Source organism: Ranitomeya variabilis, chromosome 2, assembly GCF_051348905.1.
Source record: "Ranitomeya variabilis isolate aRanVar5 chromosome 2, aRanVar5.hap1, whole genome shotgun sequence".
NCBI lineage: Eukaryota > Metazoa > Chordata > Amphibia > Anura > Dendrobatidae > Ranitomeya > Ranitomeya variabilis.
This window is the reverse complement of record NC_135233.1, coordinates 413,527,145-413,544,479: the sequence shown is the minus strand read 5'-3', so window position 1 is coordinate 413,544,479 and position 17,335 is coordinate 413,527,145. Positions and strand designations below refer to the sequence as shown.

The 17,335-nt window shown below is 50.6% G+C and overlaps 1 protein-coding gene across 1 annotated transcript in view; it reads left to right on the top strand.

Annotated features, from left to right (window-relative positions):
- The first annotated feature begins 1,426 nt into the window (after nt 1-1,426).
- The window catches only part of LOC143806305 (ribose-phosphate pyrophosphokinase 1), a 54,288-nt gene continuing 38,379 nt past the window's right edge, over nt 1,427-17,335 (top strand). Inside the window, exons 1-3 of the mRNA XM_077286545.1 lie at nt 1,427-1,658; nt 14,811-14,994; nt 16,684-16,782. Of these exons, the coding sequence (XP_077142660.1) occupies nt 1,537-1,658; nt 14,811-14,994; nt 16,684-16,782 (405 nt within the window). The 5' untranslated portion in view covers nt 1,427-1,536. The remainder of the gene's footprint in view (nt 1,659-14,810; nt 14,995-16,683; nt 16,783-17,335) is intronic.

Genomic DNA, 17,335 nt, shown 5'->3' with positions numbered 1-17,335 from the left:
CTCCACGCACTGTCCTCCCCTCTAGAGTCCGTTCATCGTTCTCCGCGCATCATCCTCCCCTCCAGAGTCCGCTCATCGTTCTCCGCGCACCGTCCTCCCCTCCAGAGTCCGTTCATCATTCTCCGCGCACCGTCCTCCCCTCCAGAGTCCGCTCATCGTTCTTTGCACATCGTCCTCCCCTCCAGAGTCCCCGCACCGTCCTTCCCTCCAGAGTCCGCTCATCGTTCTCCGCGCAGTCCTCCCCTCTAGAGTCCGCTCATCGTTCTCCACGCACCATCCTTCCCTCCAGAGTCCGCTCATCGTTCTCCGTGCACCGTCCTTCCCTCCAGAGTCCGCTCATTTTTCTCCGCACACCATCCTCCCCTCCAGAGTCCGCTCATCATTCTCCTCGCACCGTCCTCCCCTCCAGAGTCCGCTCATTGTTCTCCACGCACCGTCCTTCCCTCCAGAGTCCGTTCATTGTCCTCCGCGGATCGTCCTCCCCTCCAGAGTCCGCTCATCGTACTCCGCGCACCGTCCTCCCCTCCAGAGTCCGCTCATCGTTCTCCGCGCACCGTCCTTCCCTCCAGAGTCCGCTCATCGTTCTCCGCGCACCGTCCTCCCCTCCAGAGTCCACTCATCGTTCTCCCCGCACCGTCCTTCCCTCTAGAGTCCGCTCATCGTTCTCCGCGCACCGTCCTCCCCTCTAGAGTCCGCTCATCGTTCTCCCCGCACCGTCCTTCCCTCCAGAGTCCGCTCATCGTTCTCCGCGCACCGTCCTCCCCTCTAGAGTCCGCTCATCGTTCTCCGCACACCATCCTCCCCTCCAGAGTCCGCTCATCGTTCTCAGCGCACCGTCCTCACCTCCAGAGTTCGCTCTTTGTCCTCTGCGCACCGTCCTCCCCTTCAGAGTCCGCTCATCGTTCTCCGCGCACCGTCCTCCCCTCTAGAGTCCGCTCATCGTTCTCCCCGCACCGTCCTTCCCTCCAGAGTCCGCTCATCGTTCTCCCCGCACCGTCCTTCCCTCCAGAGTCCGCTCATCGTTCTCCGCGCACCGTCCTCCCCTCTATAGTCCGCTCATCGTTCTCCGCACACCATCCTCCCCTCCAGAGTCCGCTCATCGTTCTCAGCGCACCGTCCTCACCTCCAGAGTTCGCTCTTTGTCCTCTGCGCACGGTCCTCCCCTTCAGAGTCCGCTCATCGTTCTCCCCGCACCGTCCTTCCCTCCAGAGTCCGCTCATCGTTCTCCCCGCACCGTCCTTCCCTCCAGAGTCCGCTCATAGTTACTAGTACTACAGCCTGAGCGAGTGTTGACACGGTGACCATGACACCAGTTGTTCCGTGCCAGAACTAAATATGGCGGACGCAGCGTCACTTAGTAGCTATCCAATAGTGAGATCGCCGCTAGACGGGGGTGTGTCTTGTAGTCTCTGATTGGTTGCCGGTAGGAGTAGGCGGGGCATAGGTTTGGTAGACGCTATCATTCAGCAACAGGCCCTCGTCCCGCCTCTCCTCTGTGCGTTGAGTGACGCATCTCTCCGAGGAGCAGCGCGCATCATGCCTAACATCAAGATCTTCAGCGGGAGTTCCCACCAGGATTTGTCTCAGAAGATCGCGGACCGCCTGGGGCTGGAGCTGGGGCGAGTGGTCACCAAGAAGTTCAGCAACCAGGAGACGTGGTAAGATGGCCGAGAGCTGCCGGAGCCTGCACAATGGCCGGCGGTGCGGCTTGCGACTAGACTCGGGGGTCCGCGGCACGGGGAGACCCACAGCACTAGCTGCGGAGAGCGGCCGCACGGCTTCATGGGACTTGTAGTTTCATTGAGCTCCGGCTAAATGTGGAGGCGGCCAAGGAGACTCCTAGTCCCGGCATGCACCGCCGTAGATAGCGGAGACCCAACCATAGACACGTGCGCGTTACATTCTCCGAGTCCACAACGGTGTGTGGAGGCAAACATGGCGTCCTGGGCTGGTGGGAAAAGCACTGCCGCCCGGCAGCACAGGGGGCGCACTCACCACTGGTGGGAAAAGCACTGGTCCTTGATAGGCAGCATGGGGGGCGCACTCGCCACTGGTGGGAAAAGCACTGCCCCTGATAGGCAGCACAGCTTGGCACTCACCACTGGTGGGAAAAGCACTGCCCCCCAGGCAGCACAGGGGGCGCACTCACCACTGGTGGGAAAAGCACTGGCCCCTGATAGGCAGCACAGGGGGCGCACTCACCACTGGTGGGAAAAGCACTGGCCCCTGATAGGCAGCACAGGGGGCGCACTCGCCACTGGTGGGTAAGGCACTAGCCCCTGATAGGCAGCACGGGGGGCGCACTCGCCACTGGTGGGAAAAGCACTGGCCCCTGATAGGCAGCACGGGGGGCGCACTCACCACTGGTGGGAAAAGCACTGGCCCCTGATAGGCAGCACGGGGGGCGCACTAACCACTGGTGGGAAAAGCACTGGCCCCTGATAGGCAGCACGGGGGGCGCACTCGCCACTGGTGGGAAAAGCACTGCCCCTGATAGGCAGCACAGGGGGCGCACTCGCCACTGGTGGGTAAGGCACTGGCCCCTGATAGGCAGCACGGGGGGCGCACTCACCACTGGTGGGAAAAGCACTGCCCCCCAGGCAGCACAGGGGGCGCACTCACCACTGGTGGGAAAAGCACTGGCCCCTGATAGGCAGCATGGGGGGCGCACTCGCCACTGGTGGGTAAGGCACTGGCCCCTGATAGGCAGCACGGGGGGCGCACTCACCACTGGTGGGAAAAGCACTGGCCCCTGATAGGCAGCACAGGGGGCGCACTCACCACTGGTGGGAAAAGCACTGGCCCCTGATAGGCAGCACAGGGGGCGCACTCACCACTGGTGGGAAAAGCACTGGCCCCTGATAGGCAGCATGGGGGGCGCACTCGCCACTGGTGGGTAAGGCACTGGCCCCTGATAGGCAGTACAGGGGGCGCACTCACCACTGGTGGGAAACGCACTGGCCCCTGATAGGCAGTACAGGGGGCGCACTCACCACTGGTGGGTAAGGCACTGCCCCCCCCCCCAGGCAGCACAGGGGGCGCACTCACCACTGGTGGGAAAAGCACTGCCCCCCCCCCAGGAAGTACAGGGGGCGCACTCACCACTGGTGGGAAAAGCACTGCCCCCCCCCCCAGGCAGCACAGGGGGCGCACTCACCACTGGTGGGTAAAGCACTGCCCCTGATAGGCAGCACAGGGGGCGCACTCACCACTGGTGGGAAAAGCACTGCCCCCCCCCCCCCAGGAAGTACAGGGGGCGCATTCGCCACTGGTGGGAAAAGCACTGGCCCCTGATAGGCAGCACAGGGGGCGCACTCACCACTGGTGAGAAAAGCTCCACAGCTGTATGTGTCGCGGCTGTGTGACAGGCACAATACATGTATGGTGCAAAAAGAAAAAAAAGAGCATGAACCGCACATCCCAAAATCATACGTTGATCTAAAGCCGCTAGGCAAAAATTTATATACTGAACATGAGGTTTTCAGTTTAACCCCTTCCCGACCCATGACGCCTATGTGGCGTCATGGAATGATCGCGTCCCTGCAGATCGGGTGAAGGGGTTAACTCCTATTTTACCCGATCTGCAGGGAGAGGGGGAGTGGTACTTCAGCCCAGGGGGGGGTGGCTTCACCCCCCCGTGGCTACGATCGCTCTGATTGGCTGTTGAAAGTGAAACTGCCAATCAGAGCGATTTGTAATATTTCACCTAAAAAACTGGTGAAATATTACAATCCAGCCATGGCCGATGCTGCAATACCATCGGCCATGGCTGGAAAACCTGAAGTGAACCCCCCCCCCCACCCCACCGATCGCCCCCCCAGTGCTCCGTTATGGGGTCCGGTCCCCTCCGTCCTGTGCTCCGCTCCCCCGTCCTCCTGCCCGCTCCCCCCCTGCTCCTATGTCACCCCCCGGTGCTCCGACGCCCCCCCCCCCGTGCCCCGATCTCCCCCCCCCCCTTATACTTACCGAGGCTCCCGGTGTCGGTCCGTCTCCTCGCTGGGCGCCGCCATCTTCCAAAATGGCGGGCGCATGCTCAGTGCGCCCGCCGAATCTGCCGGCTGGCTGATTCATTACAGGTACATTTTGATCGCTGTGGTAGGTTCTAACACAGCGATCAAAATAAAAAAATAATAAATAAACCCCCCCCCCTTTATCACCCCCATAGGTAGGGACAATAATAAAATAAAGAAAATATATTTTTTTTCTTTTTCCACTAGGGTTAGGGTTAGAACTAGGGTTAGAACTAGGGGTAGGGTTAGGGTTACGGGTAGGGTTAGGGGTAGGGTTATGGCATGTGCACACAGAGCGGATCGGCCGCGGATCCGTAGCGGATCGGCCGCGGATCCGCAGCGGATCGGCCGCGGATCCGCAGCGGATCGGCCGCGGATCCGCAGCGGATCGGCAGCGGATTGGCCGCGGATCCGCAGCGGATTGGCCGCGGATCCGCAGCGGATTGGCCGCTGCGAATTCGAAGCAGTTTTCCATCAGGTTTACAGTACCATGTACACCTAAGGAAAACCAAATCCGCTGTGCCCATGGTGCGGAAAATTCCGTGCAGAAACGCTGCATTGTATTTTCCGCAGCATGTCAATTCTTTGTGCGGATTCCGCAGCGTTTTACACCTGTTCCTCAATAGGAATCCGCAGGTGAAATCCGCACAAAAAAACACTGGAAATCTGCTGTAAATCCGCAGGTAAAACGCAGTGCCTTTTACCTGCAGATTTTTCAAAAATCGTGCGGAAAGATCTCACACGAATCCGCAACGTGGGCACATAGCCTTAGGGTTAGGGTTGGAATTAGAGTTAGGGTTGGAATTAGGGCTAGGGTTTGAAATAGGGTTAAGATTAGGCTTGTGGTTAGGGTTACGGATAGGGTTAGGGGTGTGTTGGGGTTACAGTTGTGGTTAGGGTTGGGATTAGGGTTACGGTTGGGATTAGGGTTAGGATTAGGGTTGGAATTAGGGTTACGGGTGTGTTGCGGTTAGGGTTGTGGTTAGGGGTGTGTTGGGGTTAGGGTTGTGATTAGGGTTATGGCTACAGTTGGGATTAGGATTAGGGGTGTGTTGGGGTTAGTGTTGAAGTTAGAATTGAGGGGTTTCCACTGTTTAGGCACATCAGGGGTCTCCAAACGCAACATGGCGCCACCATTGATTCCAGCCAATCTTGCGTTCAAAAAGTCAAATGGTGCTCCCGCCCTTCCAAGCCCCGACGTGCGCCCAAACAGTGGTTTGCCCCCACATTTGGGGTACCAGCGTACTCAGGACAAACTGGGCAACAACTGTTGGGGTCCAATTTCTCCTGTTACCCTTGCAAAAATAAAAAATTACTTGCTAAAACAATTTTTGAGGAAAGAACAATTATTTTTTATTTTCACGGCTCTGCGTTATAAACTTCTGTGAAGCACTTGGGGGTTGAAAGTGCTCACCACACATCTAGATAAGTTCCTTCGGGGGTCTAGTTTCCAAAATGGGGTCACTTGTGGGGTGTTTCTACTGTTTAGGCACATCAGGGGCTCTGCAAATGCAATGTGACGCCCGCAGACCATTCCATCAAAGTCTGCATTTCAAATGTCACTACTTCCCTTCCGAGCACTGACGTGTGCCCAAACAGTGGTTTACCCCCACATATGGGGTATCAGCGTACTCGCAACAAATATTGGGGTCCAAATTCTCCTGTTACCCTTGTGAAAATAAAAAATTGCTTGCTAAAACATCTTTTTTGAGGAAAGAAAAATGATTTTTTATTTTCACGGCTCTGCGTTGTAAACTTCTGTGAAGCACTTGGGGGTTGAACGTGCTCACCACACATCTAGATAAGTTCCTTGGGGGGGTCTAGTTTCCAAAATGGAGTCAATTGTGGGGAGTTCCTACTGTTTAGGCACATCAGGGGCTCTGCAAACGCAACGTGACGCCCGCAGAGCATTCCATCAAAGTCTGCATTTCAAAACGTCACTACTTTCCTTCCGAACCCCGACGTGTGCCAAAACAGTGGTTTACCCCCACATATGGGGTATCAGCGTACTCAGGAGAAACTGGACAACAACTTTTGGGGTCCAATTTCTCCTGTTACCCTTGAGAAAATAAAAAATTGTGGGCTAAAAAATCATTTTTGAGAAAAGAAAAATTATTTTTTATTTTCATGGCTCTGCGTTATAAACTTCTGTGAAGCACTTGGGGGTTCAAAGTGCTCACCACACATCTAGATTAGTTCCTTGGGAGGTCTAGTTTCCAAAATGGGGTCACTTGTAGGGGAGCTCCAATGTTTAGGCACACAGGGGCTCTCCAAACGCGACATGGTGTCCGCTAATGATTGGAGCTAATTTTCCATTCAAAAAGCCAAATGGCGTGCCTTCCCTTCCGAGCCCTGCCGTGCGCCCAAACAGTGGTTTACCCCCACATCTGGGGTATCATCGTACTCAGGACAAACTGGACAACAACATTTGGGGTCCAATTTCTCCTATTACCCTTGGGAAAATAAAAAATTCTGGGCTAAAAATCATTTTTGAGGAAAGAAAAATTATTTTTTTATTTTCATGGCTCTGCGTTATAAACTTCTGTGAAGCACCTGGGGGTTATAAGTGCTCACTATGCATCTAGATAAGTTCCTTGGGGGGTCTAGCTTCCAAAATGGGGTCACTTGTAGGGGAGCTCCAATGTTTAGGCACACAGGGGCTCTCCAAACGCGACATGGTGTCCGCTAACGATTGGAGCTAATTTTCCATTCAAAAAGTCAAATGGCACGCCTCCCCTTCCGAGCCTTGCCGTGCACCCAAACAGTGGTTTACCCCCACATATGAGGTATCGGCATACTCAGGAGAAATTGCCCAACTAATTTTAGGATCCATTTTATCCTGTTGCCCATGTGAAAATGAAAGAATTGAGGCTAAAAGAAATTTTGTGTGAAAAAAAAGTACTTTTTCATTTTTGCGGATCAATTTGTGAAGCACCTGGGGGTTTAAAGTGCTCACTATGCCTCTAGAGGAGTTCCTTGGGGGATCTAGTTTCCAAAATGGGGTCATTTGTGGAGGAACTCCAATGTTTAGGCACACAGGGGCTTTCCAAACGCGACATGGTGTCCGCTAACGATGGAGATAATTTTTTATTCAAAAAGTCAAATGGCGCTCCTTCCCTTCCGAGCCTTACCATGTGCCCAAATAGTGGTTTACCCCCACATGTGAGGTATTGGTGTACTCAGGAGAAATTGCCCAACAAAATTTAGGATCCATTTTATCCTGTTGCCCATGTGAAAATGAAAAAATTGAGGCTAAAATAATTTGTTTGTGAAAAAAAGTACTTTTTCATTTTTACGGATCAATTTGTGAAGCACCTGGGGGTTTAAAGTGCTCACTATGCTTCTAGATAAGTTCCTTGGGGGGTCTAGTTTCCAAAATGGGGTCACTTGTGGGGGAGCTCCAATGTTTAGGCACACGGGGGCTCTCCAAACGCGACATGGTGTCCGCTAAAGATTGGAGCCAATTTTTCATTGAAAAAGTCAAATGGCGCTCCTTCCCTTCCGAGCCCTGCCGTGCGCCCAAACAGTGGTTTACCCCCACATATGAGGTATCAGCGTACTCAGGACAAATTGGACAACAACGTCCGTGGTCCAGTTTCTCCTTTTACCCTTGGGAAAATAAAAAAATTGTTGCTAAAAGATCATTTTTGTGACTAAAAAGTTAAATGTTCATTTTTTACTTCCATGTTTCTTCTGCTGCTGTGAAACACCTGAAGGGTTAATAAACTTCTTGAATGTGGTTTTGAGCACCTTGAGGGGTGCAGTTTTTAGAATGGTGTCACTTTTGGGTATTTTCAGCCATATAGAACCCTCAAACTGACTTCAAATGTGAGGTGGTCCCTAAAAAAAATGGTTTTGTAAATTTTGTTGTAAAAATGAGAAATCACTGGTCAAATTTTAACCCTTATAACTTCCTAGCAAAAAAAAAATTTGTTTCCAAAATTGTGCTGATGTAAAGTAGACATGTGGGAAATGTTATTTATTAACTATTTTGTGTCACATAACTCTCTGGTTTAACAGAATAAAAATTCAAAATGTGAAAATTGCGAAATTTTCTAAATTTTTGCCAAATTTCCGTTTTTTTCACAAATCCCAATATGTCACGAAAAAACAATCTCAGAATCGCTAGGATCCGTTGAAGTGTTCCTGAGTTATTACCTCATAAAGGGACACTGGTCAGAATTGCAAAAAACGGCAAGGTCATGAAGGGGTTAACATTCTGATCAGACTGTATGAAGCCCACTGCCACTTCACGGCAAACCTAGTAGTGGGTCCTAACGCCCTAAAGGAGCGGAGCCGTGCGGCGACCACCGCCGCAGCGGCCATGCACCAGCAGGGTGGACGGCCTGTTGCCCCACAGCACCCATGCTGCGAGACTGAGCCCCCATGACTTCAGACCGCGCCGCCCCACCGGCACAAAGCCACAGCAACAATGGCCGCCACACAGCACCAGCAACAAAAATGAAGGGAGCATTTCAACTCACCTTCCTCCAGCTCTTCAGTGAGAGCCAAGATGGGCTAGACCCCTTACTTTGCAGTCTCCTTTTGCACAATACATGTATGGAGAGCCTGATCAGCTGTTCTCCCCCACAGCTGTATGTGTCACGGCTGTGTGACAGGCACAATACATGTATATAGAGGCTGATCAGCTTTCTTCCTCCACAGCTGTATGTGTCGCGGCTGTGTGACAGGCACAATACATGTATATAGAGGCTGATCAGCTGTTCTGCTCCACAGCTGTATGTGTCGCGGCTGTGTGACAGGCACAGTACATGTATGGAGAGGCTGATCAGCTGTTCTCCTCCACAGCTGTATGTGTCGCGGCTGTGTGACAGGCACAATACATGTATATAGAGGCTGATCAGCTGTTCTCCTCCACAGCTGTATGTGTCGCGGCTGTGTGACAGGCACAATCTAATATATAAAGCTGAATGTGTGTGTGTGTGTATGTATGTATGTATGTATGTATGTATGTCCGGGATTGGCATCTGAACCGTAGCAGCTACAGCCACAAAATTTTGCACAGTCACACGTCTGGACCCCGAGAGCGTCATAGGCTATGTTGTGAGGTGAAATTTTAACCCCGCGCTTTCCAATTCACCAAACAATTTTGCCCCTATCTACATAATGGGGAAAAAGTGAAAGGAAAAGTGTTGGAGGCGTCGCAGCTACAGGCACAAAATTTTGCACAGTCACACGTCTGGACCCTGAGAGCGTCAAAGCTATATTGTGAGGTGAAATTTTAACCCCGCGCTTTCCAAGTCACCAAACAATTTTGCCCCTATCTACATAATGGGGAAAAAATGAAAGGAAAAGTGTTGGAGGCAAATTAACAGCTGCCAGATGTGAACAAGGGGGACTTAAAGAATGACAGCGATGGCACCAAAGAGTATATACTGTACAGTTGCTAAGGTGGGGCCCCAACATGGGATAATCACACCACCACGGGGATATGAACACACACACAAAATGCGCCACACACTACCACGTGCTCGAACACATATACCACCCTCAGTGCACATTTCACCACACATACACCAACCTCGCCACATAAAAGTAGAAACACAAAAGTCGCCGCTCAAAACTCGCCACGCGCAAAACTCTCCACATGCAAAACTCGCCACACGTGCAAAACTCGCCACACGCAAAACTTGCACACGCAGAAAAATTGCCACACGCAGAAAAATTGCCACATGCACAAAAGTTGCAACACATGCAAAAGTTGCCTCACACAAAACTTGCACATACTCAAAAGGCACCACACATAAAACTCGCCACGCGCAAAACTCGCCATGCGCAAAACTTGCTGCACACAACTTGCTACACTAACCTGTCACATGCAACTCGACACACAAAAAGTTGCTACACGCATGTCGCCACACAAAACTCATCTCACAAAAGTCCCTACATGCATGTCGCCACACGCAACTCAACACACACAACTTGACACACGAAACTCGCCCTAAAACACACACAAGTCTGGTATCCTTCAAAAATAAAAATCTGATTAATAAGCAGACAAACTACAAGAGCAACAAATGTACCATATAGGAATCCGGCAGCTGTCAGTCACATGACCAGTCTATTATGTGTATGTGTGAGCTAATATATACTGCCAGGGGGTGGGCTTACTGTTGGCTGGGGATTTATCAGGCTGCCATTTTAGCTTACAAATACTGAGGTAAAAATACTGACCAAATAACGTGTGAACGAGGGCTAATACAGGAGGAGATGGCATACAGCTATATACTATATACAGGAGATGACACACAGGTATATACTATTTACAGGGGAGATGACACACAGGTATATACTATATACAGGAGGAGATGACACACAGATATATACTATATACAGGAGAGATGACACACAGGTATATACTATATAGAGGAGGAGATGACATACAGGTACATACTACATACAGGAGGAGATGACATACAGGTATATACTATATACAGGAGGAGATGACACACAGGTATATACTATATACAGGAGCAGATTACCTACAGGTATATAGTATATACAGGAGGAGATGACACAGGTATATGCTATGTATAGGAGGAGATGACATACAGGTATATACTATATACAGGAGATGACACACAGATATATACTATATATAGGTGAGATGACACACAGGTATATACTATATACAGGAGATTACATACAGGTATATCTAATATATAAAGCTGAATGTGTGTATGTATGTATGTGTGTATGTCCGGGATTGGCATCTGTACCGTCGCAGCTACAGCCACAAAATTTTGCACAGTCACACGTCTGGACCCCGAGAGCGTCATAGGCTATGTTGTGAGGTGAAATTTTAACCCCGCGCGTTCCAATTCACCAAACAATTTTGCTCCTATCTACATAATGGGGAAAAAGTGAAGGGAAAAGTGTTGGAGGAAAATTGACAGCTGCCAGATGTGAACAATGAGGACTTAAAGAATGAGAGCGATGGCGACAAAGAGTATATACCGTACAGTTGCTAAGGTGGGGCCCCGACATGGGATACTCACCACACACGGGGATATGAACACAAACACAAAATGCGCCACACACTACCACGTGCTTGAACACATATACCACCCTCAGCACACATTTCACCACACACACACACACCAACCTCGCCACATAAAAGTCGAAACACAAAAGTCACCACTCAAAACTCGCTACATGCAAAACTCGCCATATGCAAAACTAGGCTCACGCAAAACTCGCCACACGTGCAAAACTCACCTCATGGAAAACTCACCTCATGCAAAACTTGCACACACAGAAAAATTGCCACATGTACAAAAGTTGCACCACATGCAAAAGTTGCCTCACACAAAACTTGCACATACTCAAAATGCACCACACATAAAACTCGCCACGCGCAAAACTCGCCATGCACAAATCTTGCTGCACACAACTTGCTACACTAACCTGTCACATGCAACTCAACACACAAAATGTTGCTACACGCATGTCGCCACACAAAACTCATCTCACAAAAGTCGCTACATGCATGTCGCCACACGCAACTCAACACACACAACTTGACACATAAAACTCGCCCTAAAACACACACAAGTCTGGTATTGTCCTTCAAAAATAAAAATCTGATTAATAAGCAAACTACAAGAGCAACAAATGTACCATATAGGAAATACGGCAGCTGTCAGTCACATGACCTGTCTATTATGTGTATGTGTGAGCTAATATATACTGCCAGGGGGGAGGGCTTCCTGTTGGCTGGGGATTTATCAGGCTGCCAATAGCAACCAATCACAGCTCAGCTTCTATTTTGCTACAGTTAATTAACCTGAGCTCTGATTGGTTAATATAGGCAACAAAGACATTCTCAGTATAACAAAGCTAATATATGTTGTGAAATGCTTCTATTTGCTTAGTTTTTGCCTTTTAATAATTACATTTCTATCTATTTGTTTTGTGGTTTTTGTGTGCAGAATAAATTTTTGTTAACACATTCTATTTTGCTAACAGCAGTCATTAACCCGGGCGAAGCCGGGTAGTACAGCTAGTACATGTATATAGAGGCTGATCAGCTGTTCTGCTCCACAGCTGTATGTGTCCCGACTGTGTGACAGGCACAATACCTGTATAAAGAGGCTGATCAGCTGTTCTCCTCCACAGCTGTATGTGTCGTGGCTGTGTGACAGGCACAGTACATGTATATAGAGGCTGATCAGCTGTTCTGCTCCACAGCTGTATGTGTCGCGGCTGTGTGACAGGCACAATACATGTATGGAGAGGCTGATCAGCTGTTCTGCTCCACAGCTGTATGTGTCGCGGCTGTGTGACAGGCACAATACATGTATGGAGAGGCTGTTCTGCTCCACAGCTGTATGTGTTGTGGCTGTGTGACAGGCACAATACCTGTATAAAGAGGCTGATCAGCTGTTCTCCTCCACAGCTGTATGTGTCGTGGCTGTGTGACAGGCACAATACCTGTATATAGAGGCTGATCAGCTGTTCTGCTCCGCAGCTGTATGTGTCGAGGCTGTGTGACAGGCACAATACATGTATATAGAGGCTGATCAGCTGTTCTCCTCCACAGCTGTATGTGTCGTGGCTGTGTGACAAGCACAATACCTGTATAAAGAGGCTGATCAGCTGTTCTCCACAGCTGTATGTGTCGCAGCTGTGTGACACACAATACATGTATGGAGAGGCTGATCTGATTCTGTGGAGCAGAACAGCTGATCAGCCGGGCGCGCTCCATGTATCCGGGTTCCCTCTGCAGCTTATTCGGTAAGCGCTATAGCTTGTCGAATAAGCAGTTACCCGATCAGATTAGCTCATTTCTAGTTTTGAGTACCTTGAGACTGTGTACTCGTCACTGGGCTACCATGCGGTCACGCACAGTAGCCATTTGGCCCTGTGCATGTTGAGATCATTAAAGATAAAGTATTAAACAGGGCTTTGGAGTTGGAGTCATGGAGTTGAAAGTGGTGTCCATTTTGGTGGAGTCGGTATAAAATGGAGCAACTCCGACTCCTAACGTCTATATCACATTGGGTGCTGTAGTACATGGCAGGATGTGCTGTAAATGTTTCCATAGTACCGTATATACTCGAGTATAAGCCGACCCGAGTATAAGCCGACCCCCCTAATTTTGCCACAAAAAGCTGGGAAAACTTATTGACTCGAGTATAAGACTAGGGGGAAAAATGCAGCAGGTACCGGTGAATTTCAAAATTAAAAATAGATGCTCCATACCGTTCATTATGGCCCCATAGATGCTCCACATAAAGCTGTGCCACATATAATGCTCTGCACCGTTCATTATGGCCCCATAGATGCTCCACATAAAGCTGTGCCATATATACAATGCTCTGCACCGTTGCCCCATAGTTGTGCCACATATATAATGCTCTGCACCATTGCCCCATAGCTGTGCCATATATATAATGCTCTGCACCATTGCCCCATAGCTGTGCCATATAGTGCTCTGCCCCATAGCTGTGCCATATAGTGCTCTGCCCCATAGCTGTGCCATATAGTGCTCTGCCCCATAGCTGTGCCATATAGTGCTCTGCCCCATAGCTGTGCCATATAGTGCTCTGCCCCATAGCTGTGCCATATAGTGCTCTGCCCCATAGCTGTGCCATATAGTGCTCTGCCCCATAGCTGTGCCATATAGTGCTCTGCCCCATAGCTGTGCCATATAGTGCTCTGCCCCATAGCTGTGCCATATAGTGCTCTGCCCCATAGCTGTGCCATATAGTGCTCTGCCCCATAGCTGTGCCATATAGTGCTCTGCCCCATAGCTGTGCCATATAGTGCTCTGCCCCATAGCTGTGCCATATAGTGCTCTGCCCCATAGCTGTGCCATATAGTGCTCTGCCCCATAGCTGTGCCATATAGTGCTCTGCCCCATAGCTGTGCCATATAGTGCTCTGCCCCATAGCTGTGCCATATAGTGCTCTGCACCGTCCATTATTGCCCCATAGCTGCTGCTGCAATAAAAAAAAATAAAACACATACTCACCTGTCTTGCAGCTCCTCGGCGCCATCTTCCCGGCGTCTCCCCGCACTGACTGATCAGGCAGAGGGCGGCGCGCACACTATATGCGTCATCGCGCCCTCTGCCTGAACAGTCAGAGCGGAGAGAGAGACGCCGGGAAGATGGCGCGACGCCCGGCGTGTGGAACCAGGATAGGTGAATATGCGATACTTACCTGCTCCCGGCGTCCCGCTCCTTCCCCCGGACAGCTGGTCTTCGGTGCCGCAGCCTCTTCCTCTGTCAGCGGTCACCGGCATCGCTGATTAGAGAAATGAATTATGCGGCTCCGCCCCTATGGGAGGTGGAGCAGCCTATTCATTTCTCTAATGAGCGGTCCCACGTGACCGCTCAGGGGAAGAGGCTGCAGCACCCGGAGACAGTGTAACAGGCAGGGGGGCGACAGGAACGCCGGAACTAGGTAAGTATATGACAGTGCTCACCCGCCGACCCCACCACCGATCATGACTCGAGTATAAGCCGAGGGGGCACTTTCAGCCCAAAAATTTGGGCTGAAAATCTCGGCTTATACTCGAGTATATACGGTAATTTTGGAAAGTGATGAAATGTCCTACAAATGTCTGTTCTGATCCTGATCTCACAATCTGGGCTGTTAGTGGAGATGAATCTGTGCTGCACTTTATATACATGCTCAGTAGTAGTGACCGGGGCTGTGGAGTCGGCAGTCAGGATGATTGAGGAGTCCGTCTTTGATTTACTGACTCCACAGCACTGGTAATAAAGGCCAGACTGTGTTTTTCGCACTAATGCATCAATCTTTTTCTTTGCAGTGTTGAGATTGGGGAGAGCGTGCGAGGAGAGGACGTCTATATTGTCCAGAGCGGCTGCGGGGAGATAAATGACAACTTAATGGAACTTCTGATCATGATAAATGCCTGCAAGATCGCATCCGCCTGTCGAGTCACAGCCGTCATCCCGTGCTTTCCATATGCACGCCAGGATAAGAAGGATAAGGTAAGGCCGCCTGTCATGTCACCACCGTCATTCCGTGCTTTCCATATGCACGCCAGGATAAGGTAAGGCCGCCTGTCACGTCACCACTGTCATCCCGTGCTTTCCATATGCACGCCAGGATAAGGTAAGGCCGCCTGTCACGTCACCACTGTCATCCCGTGCTTTCCATATGCACGCCAGGATAAGGTAAGGCCGCCTGTCATGTCACCACTGACATCCCGTGCTTTCCATATGCGCGCCAGGATAAAGTAAGGCCGCCTGTCACGTCACCACTGTCATCCCGTGCTTTCCATATGCACGCCAGGATAAGGTAAGGCTGCCTGTCTCGTCACCACTGTCATCCTGTGCTTTCCATATGCACACCAGGATAAGGTAAGGTCGCCTGTCACGTCACCACTGTCATCCCGTGCTTTCCATATGCACGCCAGGATAAGGTAAGGCCGCCTGTCTCGTCACCACTGTCATCCTGTGCTTTCCATATGCACACCAGGATAAGGTAAGGTCGCCTGTCACGTCACCACTGTCATCCCGTGCTTTCCATATGCACGCCAGGATAAGGTAAGGCCGCCTGTCTCGTCACCACTGTCATCCCGTGCTTTCCATATGCACGCCAGGATAAGGTAAGGCCGCCTGTCACGTCACCACTGTCATCCCGTGCTTTCCATATGCACGCCAGGATAAGGTAAGGCCGCCTGTCTCGTCACCACTGTCATCCCGTGCTTTCCATATGCACGCCAGGATAAGGTAAGGCCGCCTGTCACGTCACCACCGTCATCCCGTGCTTTCCATATGCACGCCAGGATAAGGTAAGGCCGCCTGTCTCGTCACCACTGTCATCCCGTGCTTTCCATATGCACGCCAGGATAAGGTAAGGCCGCCTGTCACGTCACCACTGTCATCCCGTGCTTTCCATATGCACGCCAGGATAAGGTAAGGCCGCCTGTCACGTCACCACTGTCATCCCGTGCTTTCCATATGCACGCCAGGATAAGGTAAGGCCGCCTGTCTCGTCACCACTGTCATCCCGTGCTTTCCATATGCACGCCACGATAAGAAGGATAAGGTAAGGCCGCCTGTCTCGTCACCACTGTCATCCCGTGCTTTCCATATGCACGCCACGATAAGAAGGATAAGGTAAGGCCGCCTGTCACGTCACCACCGTCATCCCGTGCTTTCCATATGCACGCCAGGATAAGGTAAGGCCGCCTGTCACGTCACCATTGTCATCCCCTGCTTTCCATATGCACGTCAGGATAAGGTAAGGCCGCCTGTCACGTCATCCCGTGCTTTCCATATGCACGTCAGGATAAGGTAAGGCCGCCTGTCTCGTCACCACTGTCATCCCCTGCTTTCCATATGCACGCCACGATAAGAAGGATAAGGTAAGGCCGCCTGTCACGTCACCACCGTCATCCCGTGCTTTCCATATGCACGCCAGGATAAGGTAAGGCCATCTGTCACGTTATCCCATTTCCCATATGCACGCCAGGATAAGATGGAAGAGGTTAGGCCGCCTGCACACTGTAGTGTTAGGGCCTGACCGTCACAACTACAACTGTACTATTTGCATGCAATTCACATCTTTTCAGTAAGTAACGTGGCTTTGTCTGCTGCACCTGTGTAAGGTAATAATTGGACTGTGCGCCATGGTGGAAGGTGCGAATGTCCTCACCTCTTGATTTCTTCCAGTCACGAGCTCCAATCTCTGCTAAGCTTGTCGCCAATATGCTGTCTGTGGCGGGCGCTGACCACATCATCACCATGGACCTTCACGCCTCCCAGATCCAGGTATTTCATGCTTTTGTTTTAAAGCCCTTTTTCCAACTACAGGACTTTTGTCAGTAGGATCCACCATCCCAAGCAGTCTACATGGGTGTTGGTCATGGGGAAGCTGAATAACATAATACCTGGATATCTGTCATCCAATTTTTTTTATTTGGAAGAAATCCATATTTTTCTTAATCTAAATGGGCTGTTAAGATCTCCCCTAGAATCTGCCTCCAGAGCTTGTCAATGACTGGCATTACCAGTGTGAGACATGTAATAGCTGACAGTCTGCTCTCTTGATCTCACTGCTGACCGCTATGTGGTTATACAATCCTCATAGAAGTAAGATCTCATTGTTAGAGGATGGAGCACAATGGATAGTAATAAGTATTCTGGAATAAAGGAGCAAAAGTGTACTTACATTGGTCAGAGAAATAGATTTTCTGATTCTTAGGTTTGGAACATAAAATCCTATAATGTTAGAGATGGAAGGAACCTCCAGGGTCATCGTGTCCAACCCCCTGCTCAATGCAGGAGTCACTAAACCATCTCAGACAGAGGTCTGTGCAGCCTC